Consider the following 20,130-nt stretch of genomic DNA (forward strand, 5'->3'; position numbering starts at 1 on the left):
GCTCTCTGCGGGTTTCGTCTCACATTGGCTCATAAGACCACTAGGCATAATAATGATTTTAAAGCCAACAACAGGTACAGGTTCTCACCACCAGAAGTATAAAGGCCGACTACAGTACCAGTGATATACTTATATATATATATATATATATAAAATACTATAGAGTGTCTATAATACTGCAAACGTGTACAGTGTTGAGACATGGGAGCGCATCATGAAAACGTTTGAGATTTGGGTTTTTAACTTAAGCTTTCAAAGGCATTCATATTTTGTACTACTCAAAAAAAAAACAACAACGTATTGCTGTGTTGCCATGACGACATTCCGCGCCCCCTTCCAGCCGCTCACACTCAAAATGATGTCTTAATATAGCAAGACCTCTTTGGTTTTTTTGATCTTTTGCTCCTGGGTGGTATCGGTCGACTACACCATTCGCTAAACCCAGTGGGTCATTAACAAACCGGAAGTGTCAATAGCAACTCTTTTTTTGTCTGAAACGTAAGCATGCGCAATGAAGGGATAGTCCGACTCTTGAGGTCTATCTCTAAAATTAATACTATACTTTTTTTCAGAAAAGTGTTTTTATAGATTTCTTTTCACGGGGATATCCCATATTTTATTTTATTGTATGTAAAAGAAATGATCTGTTTTTGTTTTGTGTAATAACTTTTCTGAAACATGTATTGACGAAAGTTTTTATCTCCCTTTTCAACTTTTAAATTTTCCCTGTATATTAGAGTTATTGCACTTTTTTTTTTGTTTTGTTTGTGTCGCTTCTCCGTAGCGTATGTTTTTCCCTTGCGCTTCATTCGTCCTCAGTGCTTCTTAAGTTTAACCCTTGTATTAATGCGCGCGCCAAGATACATAGTCCTTAAAAGTTTCAGGGCAGGCCCCTTGCTGCGCAGTCACAAAGTGGCTATTCTGTTTTAATTGCTTCCCTGCCCCTTGTTGCTTGCGACGCGTCGAATTTTATCGCCTTGCGAATCGTCAAAAATCTAGAAGCATTTTGTGAGGTCCCATAACTTTTTTTGAGTTCTCGCCCCTCCCTTTTCAAATTTCCCTTGATATAAAAATGTCATATATAGGAATTTAGCCAAGCATTAAAAAGGGTGGGGGGGGGGGGGGGAAAGAGAGGGGGGGGACTTGAACCTCAAACCAAAGAGTACGTAAAGAACAGACCAAGCGTAGCTAGGAGGAATGTTCCAATACATTCACTCGAGGGCAGCATAGTTTTGCTAGATCTCAGCGACTTGCCCTCGGATCGGAAAGAAGAAAAAATAAATCTTATCTTTGCGGATCAAGTCTCTGGTATATATCGAAAACCTTGTTTTGAGGAAATCGACGACAGTTAATCTCGAGTTTAATTCCCTCCAGGTTACATGGACATATCTGACGATAAAAGCTTTTCAGCATAGGCGTATCCACAGTTACTCTAGCAAAATATAGGATGGAGACAAGAGTTATTTTAATTAACATTACAGCGCCTTGAAAAATCGTCTTCAGGGCTGAGTATCTAAGGCCGAAATCCGAAGGTAGACTTCAACGGTCTGATAGTGCTGGTCATGGTTGAGGAGATTTGAGTTGACATTTATCTATCTCACAACCCATCTGGAGTTTTCCCCTCGTGAAACATGGACGGAGGGGGGGGGGAATGACAACCACTTTTTTGACTTAAGTTCCAGTGTCTCGGGAAAGCGCCCTGTGTGTGTACATTGACATGATATTGACAAAACATATTGACAAGACATTGACACGAGGCCAGACTAAGACGTCGATTTGGCTTAGCGCGCTGTGACTTCTAAAAGAGCCAGACTCCTTTGTTGCGGGATCTGGTGCGATAAGAACACGAGGGAACAATTAGGCGCCCTCCGTGGCGCTGCATGAGTGAAGCAAACATGGCGTGTGTTTTGTCATTAAACGATCCCCGATGACTTCAATCTAATTCGTTGTGTTGAGTGTTCTTCTATACACGATCAAATATATATGGTCAACATATCTGCTTTCTTTCTAAACTGTTACTAGTACTACTGATTTATTTTAATGTGCGTTTTAAGTGTACAAGCGATTAAGGAAAAAAGCATTCTTTAACATAACATAAATTTTAATTAAAGCGCTGACTTCGCTTCCTAAGATTAAGGACATTGCGACATCAAGGGCGCCCGCAGGATTTTTTCGCAGGGGGGGGGGGGGGGGTGCAAGTTGCCACCTATGACTCATAGTCGTAGCTTCAACATTTTTTATTACAGAGAATATTAAAGAAAAGGATAGGTGCCCCCTCGCCTCCCCACCCCTTTTTCATACCCATGTGATATTAAGTTCACTGTAAATACTTGTTTCATGAAATACAAAATAAAACTAAAACTAACGTGAAAAAAACTATTCACTGATGCTGCCCGTACATCCCGACGGTCGATCAAACAAAAATTGCAAACGCTGCCAAAACTGTCAATAAATTTACTACTGAATTGCTTCTCGTCGCGATGGACAAGCCGGCGATGAACGCGTATCTGGCAGTCCTGATATTGTTCTGTACGTTGCAATTCTTGAAACGTTTTAGAATGTAGACTAAACAAGGTTGAACTGAGCATTATTATTGGTTGAAAAGTGAGACGTTAATGAAGAAACTAACGAATCAAGATACAGAATGTAAAGCCGTGTTCTGTAATAATCCCAAAATGCAAACATGTGGTTTTTTGCTCGGTGTGTCTGTCGACTGCAAAGTCTCGGCATCACCAACTCATTACCACGTTTGTCTGCCAGCAGTGTCACCTTACACAGGATGCCATCCCTGAAGTGTTCCTCAGAATGGTCAAGTTGGTTTTTGATTATGTCAATAATGTGACTGCTGATGTGCTGTTGAGCGGTCGCTTGTGCTAAGATGGACAGACTGCAACATCACGGAAACTGGTTCAAGAACGGGTGAATAATTGACGATAATTAAAAGACAAATCAGAAACACACGAGAAACAGGCACTGATTACACATATACAGTTTGTCTGGTTTCTCTAACAATCGTCATTTTAAAACATTCTAAGATCTTCTCAAAGTTGTGACTTAAAACGCGAATTAATTCGTGTTTCTCTGAGGTAAATTTAACACCAGCGCTCTCGATGTTACGGAAGAAATAGATAATCTTCTTGATGGCACCAACAGCATTTCGTACATCTGAAACGTCATTCAGGTCAATGATAACAAGTTCAAGTCTGTGGAACGCGCAACGGACAAGGTCTGCTTTTGGATATTTTTCACGAATCCTTGTCTGAACACAGTTCTGAATGCTACCCATTACAGGGGCAGCAATCGTAGCCTTGGCTTGTCCATGTCTAGACTGTACATAATGTATTCGCTGACAATGACGTTAGATACAAGCACTGCGTCTCTCTTAACGACAACGACAACAACAACGACAACGACAACAACAACGACAACATGACTTCTTCTCGACTACAATCGCCATCAACAAATCCAACGCCCAAACACATCAATTCAGTGCCAGAGATATCTGCATTTTCATTACCGAAATACCAAGAGAACGCAGTTAATTCATGCTGCTGCCAGTGCTCCGTCGATACAAATCAACGTTTTGACTCAGAAGAACTTTCTTAAAGCTCTTCTATCGTAAACTGGTGGACGTGTTTAACCTGCTATTTTATTAAGCGCTAACACTGACGGCAACTCCGCAAGACGTAAATACATTTACCAAGATAACTGCACTCCTTAAACTTGTTCAAAGAAACTTTCCCATATATCAAATCGAAAGATAGCTGACAAGGATTTGTCCTCCAAGACAAAAAAAAATAATAAAAAAATTATCATATTCTAGGCCTTTACTAAATATAATGATAACTATAATAGTGTGCCAGTGAAAACAAATCGTCACGACTAACATGCTATAGAATATTGAATTGCAAGCCTTTAATAAAGCGCACATGGTCGGACATGAACTACAGATTAGCCTATTCTAGTTTATTACAATAATAGTTTATCCTTATTAACTTCATTTCAGTGAAAGCAACATGTGTTAAGTTGCTTCCTAGCAGAAGTGAATTGATTTGAAGGTGCAAAAAAAAAACTCGCTAATCGTTGGTTGCCCAGAATCCAGGGGGGTGCAAGTGTACCCCCTTGCACCCCCCCCCCTGCGGACGCCCATGGCGACATCGTAGACCCAGCTGCGACCTTGCATTGTCAGAGATAACGCTGACAAAGCCGTTGACCTCTGGGGAAGGGTGCTATTTAAGTCTTGTTGTCGTTGTTTATCTAATTATGGCAGTAATGTTCGGAATACATAAAGTAATGTTCGGAATTCATAAAGTAATGTTCGGAATACATAAAGTAATGTTCGGAATACATAAAGTAATGTTCGGAATACATAAAGTAATGTTCGGAATACATAAAGTAATGTTCGGAATACATAAAGTAATGTTCGGAATTCATAAAGTAATGTTCGGAATTCATAAAGTAATGTTCGGAATACATAAAGTAATGTTCGGAATACATAAAGTAATGTTCGGAATACATAAAGTAATGTTCGGAATTCATAAAGTAATGTTCGGAATACATAAAGTAATGTTCGGAATACATAAAGTAATGTTCGGAATTCATAAAGTAATGTTCGGAATACATAAAGTAATGTTCGGAATTCATAAAGTAATGTTCGGAATACATAAAGTAATGTTCGGAATACATAAAGTAATGTTCGGAATTCATAAAGGAATGTTCGGAATTCATAAAGTAATGTTCGGAATACATAAAGTAATGTTCGGAATACATAAAGTAATGTTCGGAATACATAAAGTAATGTTCGGAATACATAAAGTAATGTTCGGAATACATAAAGTAATGTTCGGAATACATACATACTGTAAGAGAAAATTGGTTTTTGACCCCAGATAAATAGGCCTACTTATAATTGTAATTGACTTTTTTTTTCGTTCATGTTTAATTTAAGATTATTACAAAGAATATGTTCTAAATAAATAGCCTCTAAGTCAGTGTAGATTTTAAAAAATCGTATAGCGGAGTTTTTAGCCTAACCTATATTAATGTAGATTTTAGCCAATGAATGTCCTACATCATTCTCTCCTTATCCAGGTACACGGGAAGCAGCTTTCGTGTATGCTATACTGAGTGCCGGTGTCGTCCATGCTGTGACCCAAGCCTGCTCTGTAGGAAACTTATCAGACTGCTCTTGTGACATGACCAGGTAAGCACTATAAAGAGTCTGAGACCGAAGAAGAGAATAAACAAGAGTGGAAACTACGTGTGACTTAAACAGTATTTGAAAGATACAACATTGCTGTATATATAATTGCTCAACTTATGATCCTATATTACAATGACTATCAGGTTTTTTCGACCTTTCAGATAATTTCTAGATCCAGCACTAAAGAAGTTAACTGTTCATACACAAAACCAAACCTAACAACTATAAAATAAGATTGGAATCATTTAATTTGACAACTTTTCATTCTCCTTTCGAGCTGAAGTGTCGCACATAGACTTGTACTGCTTTACAACACATTAAAAGAAAATCTTTTCATTAATTATTGAATTCAAATGATTCGATCTTTATAATTATTTTTTTTAACTTCACGAGGACAGAAGTACTAATATATACTATATATATATATATACTAATTATATTTTCCCATTCGTTGGAATGTTATTTATAGATCTAGATCTATATATTTGTTTGACCTTTTTTAAAGGGCTGGTTAGTTGAGTTGTTAGTGTATGTCATGGGCTCGAGTACCAGACAGACTCACAGAGACCTTTATTTTTTTTACTATATTTTTCAATGACAAATAAAATGTGAACTTTTGTTTACTATAGTATTTGAATAGAAAGCAAGAATTGATTATTTGTTTTCTTTATTTCTTGTCTTTGCTAAGATATTGTTGATGCGTTATTAATATGAATTTGATTTTTTTTTTTTTTTACATTCTGAAATATGCAAACACTCAAACAGCTGTTCTAAAAGATATAAATGAACAGCCCAATAATGTTTAAAAAGATTTGTAGATTTATTACAAATGTTTATAATTGTGAAGTATGAAGAAAAAACAAACGCAATCTAAGCCCAACACTACAAAGTAATATATATTTACTTTGTTCAAAATGTTGAGAAAATGTCAAGTCTAGAAAATGTTTAGGAAAGACCCAGTCCAGAGGATGTCTAAAAAAAAAGTTCATTTCAGAATATGCTAAGAAAATTTAGAAAATGCCCAGTCCAGAAAATATCCAGTCCAGAAAATGTCTAGTCCATAAAATTCCAGTATGAAAAATGCATAGATATTGTCCAGCCCAGAAAATATCACACAAAATGTCACACAAAATGTCCATAAAATGTCACACAAAATGTCCATAAAATGCCACACAAAATGTCTATAAAATGTCACACAAAATGTCCAGAAAATGTCCATAAAATGCTTATTCCAAAAAATGTTAAGTAAATGTCCAAAAAATGTCAATAAAATGTCCTGAAGACTTCTAGAATCATAAATGACCTCTGACCTTCTTGTCCAGGTATGGTGAAGCAGACGTGGATGGCTGGAAGTGGGGAGGCTGCAGTGACAACGTCAACTACGGACTCTGGTTCAGCAAGACTTTCGTGGACGCCCCTGATGTGGTGAACCATCAAAATGGGCGCAATGTCAGAAGCCTGATGAACCTACACAACAACGAAGTGGGGCGCACGGTGGGTGACTTCAGTTTTGTTTGGTGGTGAATGTTTCAATTAGGCACACGGTGAATTACAGTTGGTTGGGTGGTGAATGTTTGAATTAGGCACACGGTGAATTACTTCAGTTTCTTTGGTGGTGAATGTTTGAATTAGGGCGCATGATTATTGATTTCAGTTTTTGGGTGGTGAATGTTTCAAATTAGGGTGCAAGGTAGTGACTATAATTTGTTGGGTGGTGAGTGTTTACATATGTATATCCGGTGGGTGACTTCATATTTTTTTTTTTGTTTTTTGGCGTAATGATGTTGTATCTTGTTATTGGTTCTCTAGTAGCTTTTTTTTTTTAATTTGTTAATTTAATGTTATTTATATATATATATATATATATTTATCTTTTATAATTCCTCAATTCAATGGGTCGAAAAGCTTGGACTGGGATCTCCAAAACGGCTCTAATGATTTTCCTAGAAATTTGACAGTTGGTGTATCTCTTTGGGAAAATAATTACTAGCTGATTGGTCACACTGGGAAAACTCTAATTTTAGCACTATAATTTTTCGAAATGTTATTTTCTACAATTAGATTTGGTCTAGACAATCTTTAAATTGAACAAACATACGTCATTGCGTTTCCCCTAATGTAGGCCTAACTCATTAAAAAGTTGAATCAATTAATAGACGTGCAGAAACATTGTGAGCACCGTCTACTCTGTAGGTCTAAAGGGCTCTGTTTAGAAATCTATACTTTGGAGTGGATGTATATATTTGCTTGACCAGGAATTTTTTTTTCTTAGTGAAGTGGGAATTGAGGCGGGAAAAAAAATGTCCATTTTATTAAAAATAATTGCTCTTACGAAAAGATTCTTAAAGGAGGAGCTGTCTTAAAACAAAACAAAACAAAAAAAAAGAGAACTTTTCTTTTGTTACTTTGTTTATTTTTAAAATTATTTGAATATTTTAATTTCTTAATTTCATTATGATATAAAAAAACAAAAAAAAAAAAAACAAACAACGCTTCTTTCTTCACATGCGACAATGTTTCTTTCTATCTTTCTTTCTTTCTTTTATTCTTTTTTTTATTCTCTCTCCTTCTCTTTCTCCCTCTTTCATGATTTTTGTCTTTTTTCCCCACTATTTCTTCCGTTCTTTCTTACTTTCTCTTTTTATCTCTTTTTTTTTCTTTCTAATCTTTTTTTTTTCTTCCCCTTTCATTCTAGTCTCTGTATTTCTATTTCTTCCTTCGAGACATGACCCAAACTTCTGTTTTTCTAAGTCTCTGTTGGTGTTGTTGCTGAGCTGAATTTTTGTAACAACGGACGGCATAGTGTGTAAAGCCTACAGACCTAATTAAACACTGTGTTTCTTTTTTTATTTTAAAATCCACGTGTTCGATATGGCGCTAAAAATTGCACAAAACTATGCCCCCAGGTGCCCTGAAGTTGATCGTGGGAGGTGGTAATGTGATTGTAACAGGTGGGTCACTACAAACAAATACAATTACATTCCCCCCTTCTCCCCCCCCCCGGTGATATCATAACAATCCCCCCCACTCACCACGAAGCCCCCCCCCCCGCTATAAAATTTTTGAGACCTCCATCAGACGTAACTTCTTTATTTACATCTAGCTCGCTTCATACCTTCAACCCTATGCCACCCCTGAACTGCCCCCTCCCCCCCCTCTCTCTCAATATATGTATATATATATGTGTGTATCCCCCCCTCCCCCTCAGAAGAATCTAGCCTTAGCTATTCTTCCTTCACGTAAACTTGTCTTTGTGCCGCCTTTGATCCTGAAAAGTTACACACGGAACCGGAAATTAAAACGGGAAACCAACAACAAAAGCCACCCCCCCTCCCCCCCTTCCACAACTAAAAAAAAAAAAGTTTGAGAACAGAAATCTGATTACTAAAGAGCAGATAACTGTATTTACATTCACCTCAAGGTGGTCAAAGTTTGAAAATTATACAAACTAGCCGCGTGTTTAATAATCGATTTCAGTGGGCGTGGTCAACTGGGGCGGATGTAGCCAATCATACTTTTTTTTCTCTCTCTCCCACTCGCCAGAGAACGATGCGTTCTGCAACAGGTTCTTGTGTTCAAGTCAGTCACTGATGCTAGAGTGTAGGGTCAAGGTTAGGTTTGGGGTCAACTTTTCAATTCCATTTTCTCATGCCAATCTTACTATCAGTGTCAGTATTATATTTCCAACCAAGATCTAGGTTCTGCTATGTTTTTGATAAAACTATTTCATAAACTTATATATATATATAAACTAAATAAAAACTTATAAATAAAAATAAAAGGAGTTTCAGTTACTCATAAACTCGTATGTGGCCATCGAGGGTCAAAATGCGGGGTCTATGAGCATCGGCATCACATAATGGATTGCAGATCAACACATCATGCTTATTGAATCTTAATTATAGATAAGGTTTCTATTGTATGTGCATCACTTCATATTCTATGCACATTTTCTTTTTTTTTTTTTTGTAAACAAAGATGCATGCTTTAGGAACTCCCAAAGTCGCAACGGTCCACAAGCCTAGTGGTGAAAAGAAGGGCGCCGATTGACTGATATGATCAGCGCCCCTCTTAACCTTGTGATAGAAATCACCGCAATCACATCCTGACACAGAAAGTCACTAAATTTCAAATCAAGTAATATACATTTTTTGCTTGAAACAATTAAAAAAAAAAAACATATTTTTTTTTACTCACCTTTAAAATTTTTCTTTTCATATAATTGGTGACTAAAGAGAAGAAAAAAGAAAGCCACTTTGGGGGGGGGGGAGGGGATCGACACACACACACACACACAGCCTGCAATATTTGCACGGCAATTTAATCAAGCGAGCTAACTTAACATACATCAACAGATCAAGCATAAATATACAGATATACATATTACTTACATACATAGATGTTAGAAAAAAATGATGATTTATCATCCTAACATACTAGATCTACATATAAGCCGATTTACAAGGGCCTTGGGCCACTGCAACCTATGCGGCCGAGTGGGCCTGCACTTTCATAGGCCCCGCGCTAATTCTAGGTGTAAATTATTAAATTAATCCATTTTAACTTATTATTACTGGGTTCCCGCGGCCTCCTGTTTTCAAGGAGCTTCTGGAAATTTCCTGAAATTGCAAAATATACGAAAAAGTCCTGAAATCTAGTGAAATTGCAAAATATACGAAAAAGTCCTGAAATCTACTGAAATTATTAAAATCTTCTGAACACTCATAAAAATCTCCAAAAACAAAAAAAAAAGACATAATTGTCATTTCGGAGTGTCATTCAATATGGTAAACGCCAATCCTACTCGCGATACAAAAACAAAAGTTGGCATTGCAAGCTTTTATTGAATCAAATAGTAAGAATAGGGCGAATTTTAACCAAATCAGGAAGTTTAAATACTTAATTTACTTTAATAGTCACTGGCATATAAAAATAAATCTGAATCTATCTCGAGGTCTTCGAAAAAGACAACAACGATATTTTGCTAGTCGATAGTAAATCTAAAAGGCAAATCTGAATGTTTATCGGCGTTTTGTTGGATGACTACCATCTACAGTAGATGGCTCGTCAATTTAATTTGATCGCAATTTTGTACTTTTGTAAAGAGTGAATAATATGCGAATTTATTTTCTAATACAAAATCTGAATTTTTTAATTATTATCCCTATCCCTACCCAGACTGGGCCCAGCGCAATCCGTTACGCATTGGGCCCTACGCAATCCGTTTCGCATTGGGTCCCGCAATCTGTAGGTCCGACCCTGCGATTTACCATCCAAAAGTTAGATGTACTTAATATACTTAGCTGATATATCCTTCAATAACACCATATTAAATACATATCATGCTCTCCCTTGGCGAAGAGCTTAAAATAGCACGACCTCGATTCTTAAGACTTATAACAACGGAGTTGTTGCAAAGAGAAGTGAGACCGCCCACCAGCAAACTTCCTTAAATTTCTTAGGCCCCTTGCATGTTAAACGGTTTTCGCTGCACAGGAAAAAAAACTTACACGTTTTTCCCGTGACTTGTTAGCTTTTACATTTTCGTGTGCTTTATGTAAATATTCCATTTTTTTATTTCAACTTTAGTATTTTGTTTTTGTAAGATGAATCTTAAATCACTTCTCTTACTTAATAAGCACATTGGAAAAAATCTCGCGTTCTGTTCATTAGCTTAAACACATTGGTCGATTTAAAATTTCATTTCTAAAAAAAATCAGAAAAACTGCAAGTTTCAGCCATATCTGTGTGTGTGGAAGAGAGTCAAGCACTGTTTAAATGTAGAGGGCCGCAATTGAAATGACGTTCAACTTTGAAGGTTGTTCCGTAGGCGTCTGAAAAACTTCAAAAGATGAGCCCAACAAACCTCACCCCTGACGTCCTTCACCTATGTCCTTTTATGACCTTTCACCCTCCATGAAGAGTTCCTTCCCTTTCGGATTTAAAAAACAAGAAGGCGGGTTTAAAAGGTCACGTGATAAGCATCATTTGCCACTTTGTCACTTTCTCAGCCAAAATACAAAAAAACAGTATAGCCCAGAAACTAAAAGAGGTGTATAATTTAATTTCCTCTCTTTGATGAAGCTGGCCTTTGAACCATGAACTTTAGAGTGGACGAAAACTAGGTCAGTGAAAGGATTTCGACAAGAGTCCAGAAATTAGTTAATTTTTTGGGCTGGCATTGATAGCAAAGTATAACACTAAGGAATGAACAGTATTCTTGCGTGGATCTATGGAAAGTAGAATGGCCATTTTGGAGAGTGAGAAAGTTATGCTTTTGGGCATAGGCGGTCATTTTGGGGGTGGAAGAAGGGGCATCTGGCCCAGGGTTCGCGTATGAGTGGGGACCCCGATAAGGAGATTCTTTAGTTACTTTTAAGGCCGCATTTGGTTTGAGAATTTTAACAGATCTACCAGAGGCCGAACAAGTTTTAAATTTGAAGACCACAGAGCATCTCATTCCAGTGCTGCTGTTATTTAGTGCTGTCCGATCCATCGAACTGACAAACCTCAGAACCGCCGCTTGTCCGGGAGTTTTTTTTGATGCACAAGAGCCTCACATTGCCCCCCCCCCCCCCCCAAAAAAAAAAAAAAAAAAGAAAAGGTTCATTACTTATAGTGACATTGACACCGAGACATCGACACTGTTTCGATATGTGTTTTTTTTTTTCCCAATGAGCAGGTGTCTTCCAATGTTGGGTCTTACTTAAGTCGATCTCTATGTTCAGGGAGTCATCCACCATTGAGGCTTAGTTAACTCGAGCGTAGTGTTATGGAAAGGATTTATTCATATTAATTTTTTTGTTTCAAAACATTCTAGAAAGAAGTCTTTAAAAAAAATGTTTTTGTATAGCGCTACATGTTGTAGAAAGTCCAGTTGGGATCAGTTGGGGGGGGGGGGAGACATTTTCTTTGCTGCCTTTTGGCGCTTAACAAACACAACTCAGATCGAGTCGGGGTTTGAATTCGAGGTCCTTTAATAAGTAGCCATGCTGTTTATGCCTCTCATCGAAACATTTGTATAAAATTTCGGATCTCTATGGTGAATTTGAATAAATTAATTCACCAGTGTATCCGGTGTACAAAACATTGGAGTATTGATTATTGATTATTGATAAACATAGTGGCTCAACAGTAGGTATACAGTAGACTACTAGAACAGCGGGAAATTCATTATACCTGTGAACCCAAACATGCTCAAAATATCCTCCGTCAACAAGGCGACATTCTTCAAATCTCTCCAGGACACTCTGACACACACAGTACGGCACAAGGTCCGATCATTTAAAAGGTAGTTTAATAAATTTAAACCTACTTTTGGGCCACCCTGTATAAAAATAAGCATATTTTAAGTGATGATTCTAACATGGTAGAATGAATTGTCAAAGCTCTAAATCTTTTAGTATCAAATATTTTTTGTACCATTTAGTTGGCAACAGTTTTCTTTCATTGTTGCGTCCTTGACATTGTTTATCGTAAAATCTTTCTCCCAATCTACATCTTTTCATTTTCTTATGCTTTTCATAGGTTCTATTACAAACCCCCTCACATTTATCCATCCCGCTTTCTCTTCTTTTTCTGGCTTACAGTTATCTATTGCTTAACCCATGAAGACCGGATCCTAAAATTCAAGAGCAGACTACTGTAATTAAAGTAAACCATAGTTACAATTAAAGAAGCATCCCCAAGTAGAAGATAAGGATAAGAATGATATCTTGAAAATATCCATTCAAATATGTATGCCAGAGGTTCTCAAAAACTATAGTCTGTGGACCCCCAGGAGTTCTCGAGAAGAAAATTGTATAAAATAACTTCTTCGCTAAAAAAACAAACAGTTTATCCAATCGGATAATTTGAATTATAATCAACTCGCCACGCACTACAGTTTAATATGTCTATTACATAAATAAAACTACAATCCTAAGACGTCTTTAAACTAAATTTTGAAGACATTCTTCACGTAGATAATACCGACTTCGACTGGGTATTGAATTCTTTAACTCAGATCTCAATCACAAATGAATCCATGCTAATACAAGGAGCAGCTTATTGAAATATCTTAAAACGAGGAACTGAAACCAATGTCGTAAAAAGGAGACCCAAAATTCTGGTTTCAAAAAAACAGATTCCAATGTTATATTCAGCATTGTGGCTGCAGAAGTGGTTGACTGCTTTCACGTCTTCTGGTTTGGTACAACGTGGACCATTGTCGTAATGAAACCGACTAGAAATATGAGCTTGTTGAGATTTGCGGTTGCTAATTACAAAAATTGTGCCGGACATAACTACACTCATTAAAATCTCATCAAACTAATCATAGTCATTAATTTTTATTTTAAACAAAGTTATAGTTTTTTTTTTTTTTTGTTATTTTTTTTTAAATTTGTAGCCTATGTACTACGCGTTTATGTAGTTTTTCGCTTAGGGGTCCTTGGGCAAGGTTAGACTAAATGAAGAGGTCCTCGAGTAAAAAACAAAGTTTGAGAACCTCTGATATAGCTTATACATGCATATGTATTAGGGTTGGAGGTAAAGGAAAGTTATTTAAAAAAACAAACAAAAAAAGTTCGACTGTGAGGGAGTCAAGTGTCTAATCGACCCCTCCTCCCACCTCCTTTCTCAAACCTCTAATAGATGACATTGTAAAAAAAAATGACACCCTGCTTGAAGATCAGTGTGATATATGATATAAGTGATATAGCGCTGTGAACTCAGACCTGCCTCTAGGGACCTGAAATGTGACCTCCGTGGCAATTACCTTTCCTCTCTCTTGATTCCCCCCCCCCCCCCATTTCAGGACTTTTCATTTAATATATTTAACTCAGGTTGTTGTTTTTCTTCTTTCTTGTTGGTAAACCTGCTATTCCAGGGTATCGCACCTAATTGAGCGCCCCCCCCCCCCTGCTCGTCCAGCATCGTGTGCGATGAAATAGTGTGAAATGTTGCCAATACGTCAACTGGACAGCTCGTTATGCAGGTTACATTGAACTTGCAGGGGCGAAACCCTCTTTTTTTTTTAAAAAAAAGCGATTTGAGAGAAAAAAAAAAAAGGCAGGGTGAAAGTACGAGGATATGTCGCATTCTAGAACCTTGAGTGACAATGTATCTTTTGTTGAATCTAAACATAGCAGAATCTTTCTTTTTCTTTTCTGTCACGATTTTTCTTTTTCCTCTCTTTCTCTCTATTCTTTTTCTATATGTTCGTCTCCTTCTTTGTCTTTTCTTTCTTTCTTTCCCTTTTTTTCCCCTTTCTTTTTTTCCTTTTTGTCTTTATTTCTTTATTTTTTCTTTCTTTTCATTTTTTTTTCTTTTTAGTTTCTTATACTGTGGTTTGTACCAGGCCACAGAACCAAAAATCCAGACTTGTAAATCCTCCTTCCATCCATGTTTCTGTATCAACACTGTAGAGTCTTCCCCCGCCGCCCCCCTCCCAACGTTACCCACTGCTCTAGCCCATTCCAGCCATTTCCTTGTAAATATCCTTTTCTCTGTCTCCAGATCGTGAGGGTGAGAACAATGAGTGAAAGCGATACCCTTGTCACACGCTGTGGTGGTGTGTTTTTTTTTAATGTATTGTGTCCCCCTCTCCTCATCTTTCCATCCCATGCACCAGGTATAGACACATTTAAAAAGTTCCTGTAACAGTTACTTACAGACCCTGTAGATCTACATTGTGTAGTTATGATTGAAGCAGAACTTAATGTATTACATACGTGAATACTTGTATTGTACAGAGTATAGACTGGATTATCCAAGAACCGTTGCAAGTAAAATTCCCCTTTCAGACCATGCGGTCTTATAGGGCAGATGACGTAAAGGTCATCTGTTTACGAAGGTGTCATCTGGCCAGCACAACGACCAAACGCCTTTACCTTTACTCTTGTCCAACTAACGTAAGGTACCCAATACAGTTAGGTAGACTAAGAGGCGCCTTTAAAATCCCGAAATCCCAGCCTTCCCTTGAATTCGAACCCGGAACCCTCTCGTTCGGAAGCCAAGAGCTTTACAACATAGCCACCGCACCTCCCTGTAAGATCTTGCTAAGCAAATATTGTGCATATTATAGACTGGATTGTCCAAAATCCTTTTTGGACCTTGGGGTTATACATTTTTAATAACCAGTGTCATGGGCGGCATAAAAAATAAAAATCGTCAAGTTCTTCTTCGTTCTCATTTTTATGCTGGAGTGTTCAGATGACCAATACATGAGATGGATGAACTGCGCAGTGGTTTCCAAATCAATGAGCTCTCCATATAGTTTTTTTTTTTGTATTGTGGTGTTTTTTGTGGCCAGTGTCTTGTACGGGCCTCTTGGTAAAGAGAGCAATCCTGGAGGACATGGTCAGCATTCTCACTCCACATGTGCAGATTTCATAAGTCATAAGATTTTATAAGTCATATAGTAAAAGTCTAATGCTTCCGCCATATTTAAATGATTTGGTCCTAGAACGGAAAGAGTTTAGAACATTGGGTTCTGCATTGCTGCAAAGTGAACACAAATTATCACAAAGCTTATCAAAAGGGGCGTAGCTAGGAATTTTCCATCGTTTGGGGTCCTGGGGGGGGGGGGCCTTGACCTCTTAGGGGCCCCTGCATTTTGGGTAATATTTAATTTGTAATATAAAAAACACTCATTTGCGGGCCCACCTCAATTGGGGGTCCGGGAGGATTCTCAAATTCTCCCCATCCAACTCCACTCTAGCTACGCCACTGTTTATCAACACTTCCTTTAGTTTGTACACCAGAACATGTCTAGTTATAGTTTTTGTACACCAAACATGTCTAGATATAGTTTTTGTATACCAAAACATGTCTAGTTATAAGGAATGACTCTTCACAGCAATTAGGTTCAGCTGCTAGTTCTAGATCTGACTACTTTCTATTAGTTTATTTATTTATTTTTATATTTGTTAATTTAAATTATTTTTTCATGGCTAACTGCAAAGGAAGTAAATGTGATTTAAGAAAAGGGCAATCACTTCGTGATTATCGTCTCGAGATAGCTCAATTGAACCTTTCTGACCCATTCGTGCGCGTGTGCGTATATTACGCGTATGTAGTTTTGGTAACAAACGACCACTGGTCATTCCTGAATTTTATTTTGCTTGTTCTTGTCAGCTGTTAGTCTTTTAAGTGGTTCGTTTTTTTTCTTTGACTGTTTCCCTAAGTCGTTTGCGGACAATTTCGGCAGAATTTACGACATTGCTGGGCGTCAATCGCTTCCAAGAGTGACCAAATGACCGCCGGCTATAAATTGAGCTTGTTAAACATTCGTCTTTGATGAGCGGCCACCGGGAAATTCCGATCTCGTTCGGACGCCGCGGGGCGGATGTTTTAAGACCGTGACGGAGATAAAAGCGCCGCGACTCGTCCGTCCGCGGTGGTTTATATGCGTGTCCAAATCACGGTTGCTGGCCGCCTTGGTCCGAACTGGACAGTTAGATAGTAAAAATAAGGAGATATTTGGCAAGGTAATTACAGCAGTTAAAGTGGACAAATCGTCTCGTGATTGCGGGATGCTCGGACTGTGTTTGCGGAAGGAGTCAGAGCAGGCGTGAGGATGGCATTAAACGAAAGATCTGTCGAGGGGAGAAATAGTACGAGCTTGATGTGAGTTATAGTTCGACCTGTTTCTGGTGGAAGGAACAAATACACGACCTATTAAAAAAAAGGGGGGGGGGGTGGGAGGGAGAAAGAGGAAGAAAACGCGAGAGGTAGAAAAAAAAAAGAGGAAGGGTGGGAAGAGAGGGAGAGAGATGAATAGAAAGAGAGAGAGGTAAAGGGAAAGAAAGAGAGGGGGACAAGAGAGAATTATAAGAAAAATAGAGAGCGATAGATGGGGGAGTGAGAGATAGAAAGAGGGAGAAATTATTGAGATAAAGTGTGAGGAAGAGAGAGAGAGAGAGAGGTAGAAATAGAGAGAGGGAGAGGAAAAAATAGAGAGATGGAGAGAAAGGGAAAAATAGAGGGGGAGAGAGAGAGAGAAGAAAAAATAGAGGGAGAGAGAGAGAGAAAAGAAGAAATAGAGAGAGAGAGGGAGAGAGAGACAGGAAGAAATAGAGAGAGAGGGAGGGAGGGAGGGAGAGGTGAAGAAATAGAGAGAGGGAGGAGGGAGAGAGGAAGAAATAGAGAGAGAGAGAGGAAGAGAGAGAGGACGAATGATGTTCTGTTTTTGTTGGTGTAATGCTGACCATGTAACTCCTCTTATATCTCGGTGAGGTGTGGCAGACAATCTGTGACAAGTTGTGAGGTCTTTTGAAACGCGTGATTTTTATTCTTGTTGAGAATTGGGTTTATCTAGAACAGAGTGGTTTGTCATTAAAAATTAAGGATTAAAATCATGACAAGGTTTTGTATTAGGGAGAAAAAGATATATAGGAAATAGGGATTTACTTTATGGTCGGTATTACAGTTAGGGGTTAGGGTTACTACATTCTGGTGGAATCAACGCTGGTATCGTCAGTTAGGAGAGAAAGAGTTAAGTTAGCCATTATTATGTATTATGCAGATTATAAATTTAATTTTCATAGCATCTTTTTCTCATGCCTTTCCCCCACAACCGCCCCTCTTCCACCCAATTTTCAAAAGAATCTTTTTTTTTTCCCTTTACTTCCACAATTCTCAGGGCAGCGCCTGCTGCAAATAACAACATGCAGGGGAAGCAACAAGAGCCAAATGTCTGTCACAGAGTTATCTTTTTCAAACGTAATTTCTGTAACAGACAAGTTTCTATTAAACATGAAAGTCCTTCTTCATGACATAATGTCTTGTGTATCGCAGAAATTATGTCCTCTTTTTTTTTTTCAACTTTTATCAACATTTCTCCGAGACTCAACATGTTGAATAAAACTCACTGTACATCTTTGTGGTAGAGAAAAATGGGAGGGGGGGGGAGATAATTCTTTTCAAGATGTTTTATTTTTAAATCGCATATAACGATCTGTGGTTAACTGCGTTGTCATGGAGACATGCACATCAAGGAAAGCTAAGGGAGGTTAATCTATTTCTCCACATCGTTAACATAGACTGGAGTTATGCCCTTGAACACTAAATGTATTCTAATATTAGTAATATTAGTTTTCCACATGATCGTCACATAAGCTTATTGGTTTAAAAATAACTCTTTGAAGAATTCATGGTATCATTTTATATAGGTCTAGACCTGGTTTTGGTGGCTACAAGGGTTAAAATCTTCTTTCATTGTTAGTGTCACGTGGTAGTCTACGAGTCAAAGTTGCAAGAGAAGTGTAAACAGGAAGTTTATTTATTCATTGGCTCCTCGAAGATTCGAGTTTCTTCACGGAATGGTAAACATGAAAAGGGAGTTAATTAGAAATGAAAAATTTTCATTTTATTTCCTCTTCGAGACCTTTGAGTTTGGAAACCTACATTATTATATATAGAGAGAAAACGAGCTTATATCCGGATCCAAATTTAGTCAATTCAGTCTGTAAGCTTCAAGCTTCATGTTATGTCTACTTTTGAGAACATATTAAAGAATATGAATTATAAAGTGTATTTGCGTTTGATATATAGTGTTTGTACAAAACTGTATATGATTTCTACATGAGAGTTACAGAATTACAATCTTGAAATCATGCTGATGAGTTGTCTTATTTGTATGCAACAACAAGGATATCCGGCTCACATTGTACATTGGGTCAGAGATTCAAATTCATCAATGCCAAGACCTATTAAATAACCAATTTCGCTGTTACATCTACGAGAAATCTCGATTGTTATTAGGTACACACCGTAAAAGTATGTGGATGCACCGACGCTGTAGCCCCCCGCCCGCCCTACCCTAAATCGGACCTTGAGTATCACAGTGCTAAAAATATATCCCTTTATGAAATATTATATTCACAGATTAACTCACGACATCTGGTTAATTATTCTCACGGTTAAAACTAGTTTAATTGTTACTTTTACAGAGACCGTACACAAGATACTTTTCTTGTCCATGTGGTTTGTTTTTCACTACATTAAGTCACTAATGACACACACAAAAATCCAACATACCAACATTACTGTGACTGTCCTTGTTCGAAACTCATCAACCAGCGCCCCACCAACCTTATTAAAGCCTACACCCGATTCTCTGAACCTTTTAGATCCTCCATACACTATCCGAGTTCCACTAACCTCAGATATGCCCACGCCCGGTCAAGTGGCACCAACTTTAAAGTCACCTTCTTTTTTTTCACCTCTTTGCCTTCAGCTGTCATGATTCAAAGACTCCCTCAAATCTTCGCTCTGTAATTAGTTCAACAAATGTCTTCATTCATTCTACACTCAGTAGACAGGCATCCTACACGAAAGACGAATACCCATTGAGTTCTGAGATCGCACTGGAGATCCAAGTATCTTTGATGCCAATGTTAGAGCGAGTTCTACACAAAAATGTGAAATGTGTTTCACAAAATCAGATTAGGTCCTGAAATGTTGTTTCTAAAATAGTCAGCTGTTCATATTATCCACACTAACAAGCATACAATAGCTATATTATCCAATTAAGCATATTGAATGTCGTTTTACAAAACGTGCCATTTATATATATACACATTTTTTTTCTCTCTTCGTCTTTGAAGTGCCCTAAAATGAAGATAGTAATAATAATAAGAAGAATATTGATGATAATAATAATAATAATAATAATAATAATAATAATGATAAAACTAAGTGGGCTGGTCGTGTTACAGAGATTGACAATTTAGACATTTTTCAGGGGAGATAACAATAATTTTTTGTTTTGCTTTAAATATCGAACAAGGCAGGGCCACACACACACACACACACAAATAGCATAAGGTTATAAATAATAATAATAAATATTAATAAATTAGTATATCCAGGACCTTATTTGGATTATATACTGATGACCTTATTGTTAGAAAACAAAGTAATTTAATCTGTGCAAATTATAC

The 20,130-nt window shown here is 37.5% G+C and overlaps 1 protein-coding gene across 1 annotated transcript in view; it reads left to right on the forward strand.

The window, feature by feature from the left end:
• The window catches only part of LOC106052265 (protein Wnt-16-like), an 87,697-nt gene that overhangs the window by 56,998 nt on the left and 10,569 nt on the right, over positions 1 to 20,130 (forward strand). The window contains exons 3-4 of the mRNA XM_056027167.1: positions 5,092 to 5,203; positions 6,526 to 6,697. Of these exons, the coding sequence (XP_055883142.1) occupies positions 5,092 to 5,203; positions 6,526 to 6,697 (284 nt within the window). The remainder of the gene's footprint in view (positions 1 to 5,091; positions 5,204 to 6,525; positions 6,698 to 20,130) is intronic.

The sequence above is a fragment of the Biomphalaria glabrata genome, chromosome 4 (genome assembly GCF_947242115.1).
Source record: "Biomphalaria glabrata chromosome 4, xgBioGlab47.1, whole genome shotgun sequence".
NCBI lineage: Eukaryota > Metazoa > Mollusca > Gastropoda > Planorbidae > Biomphalaria > Biomphalaria glabrata.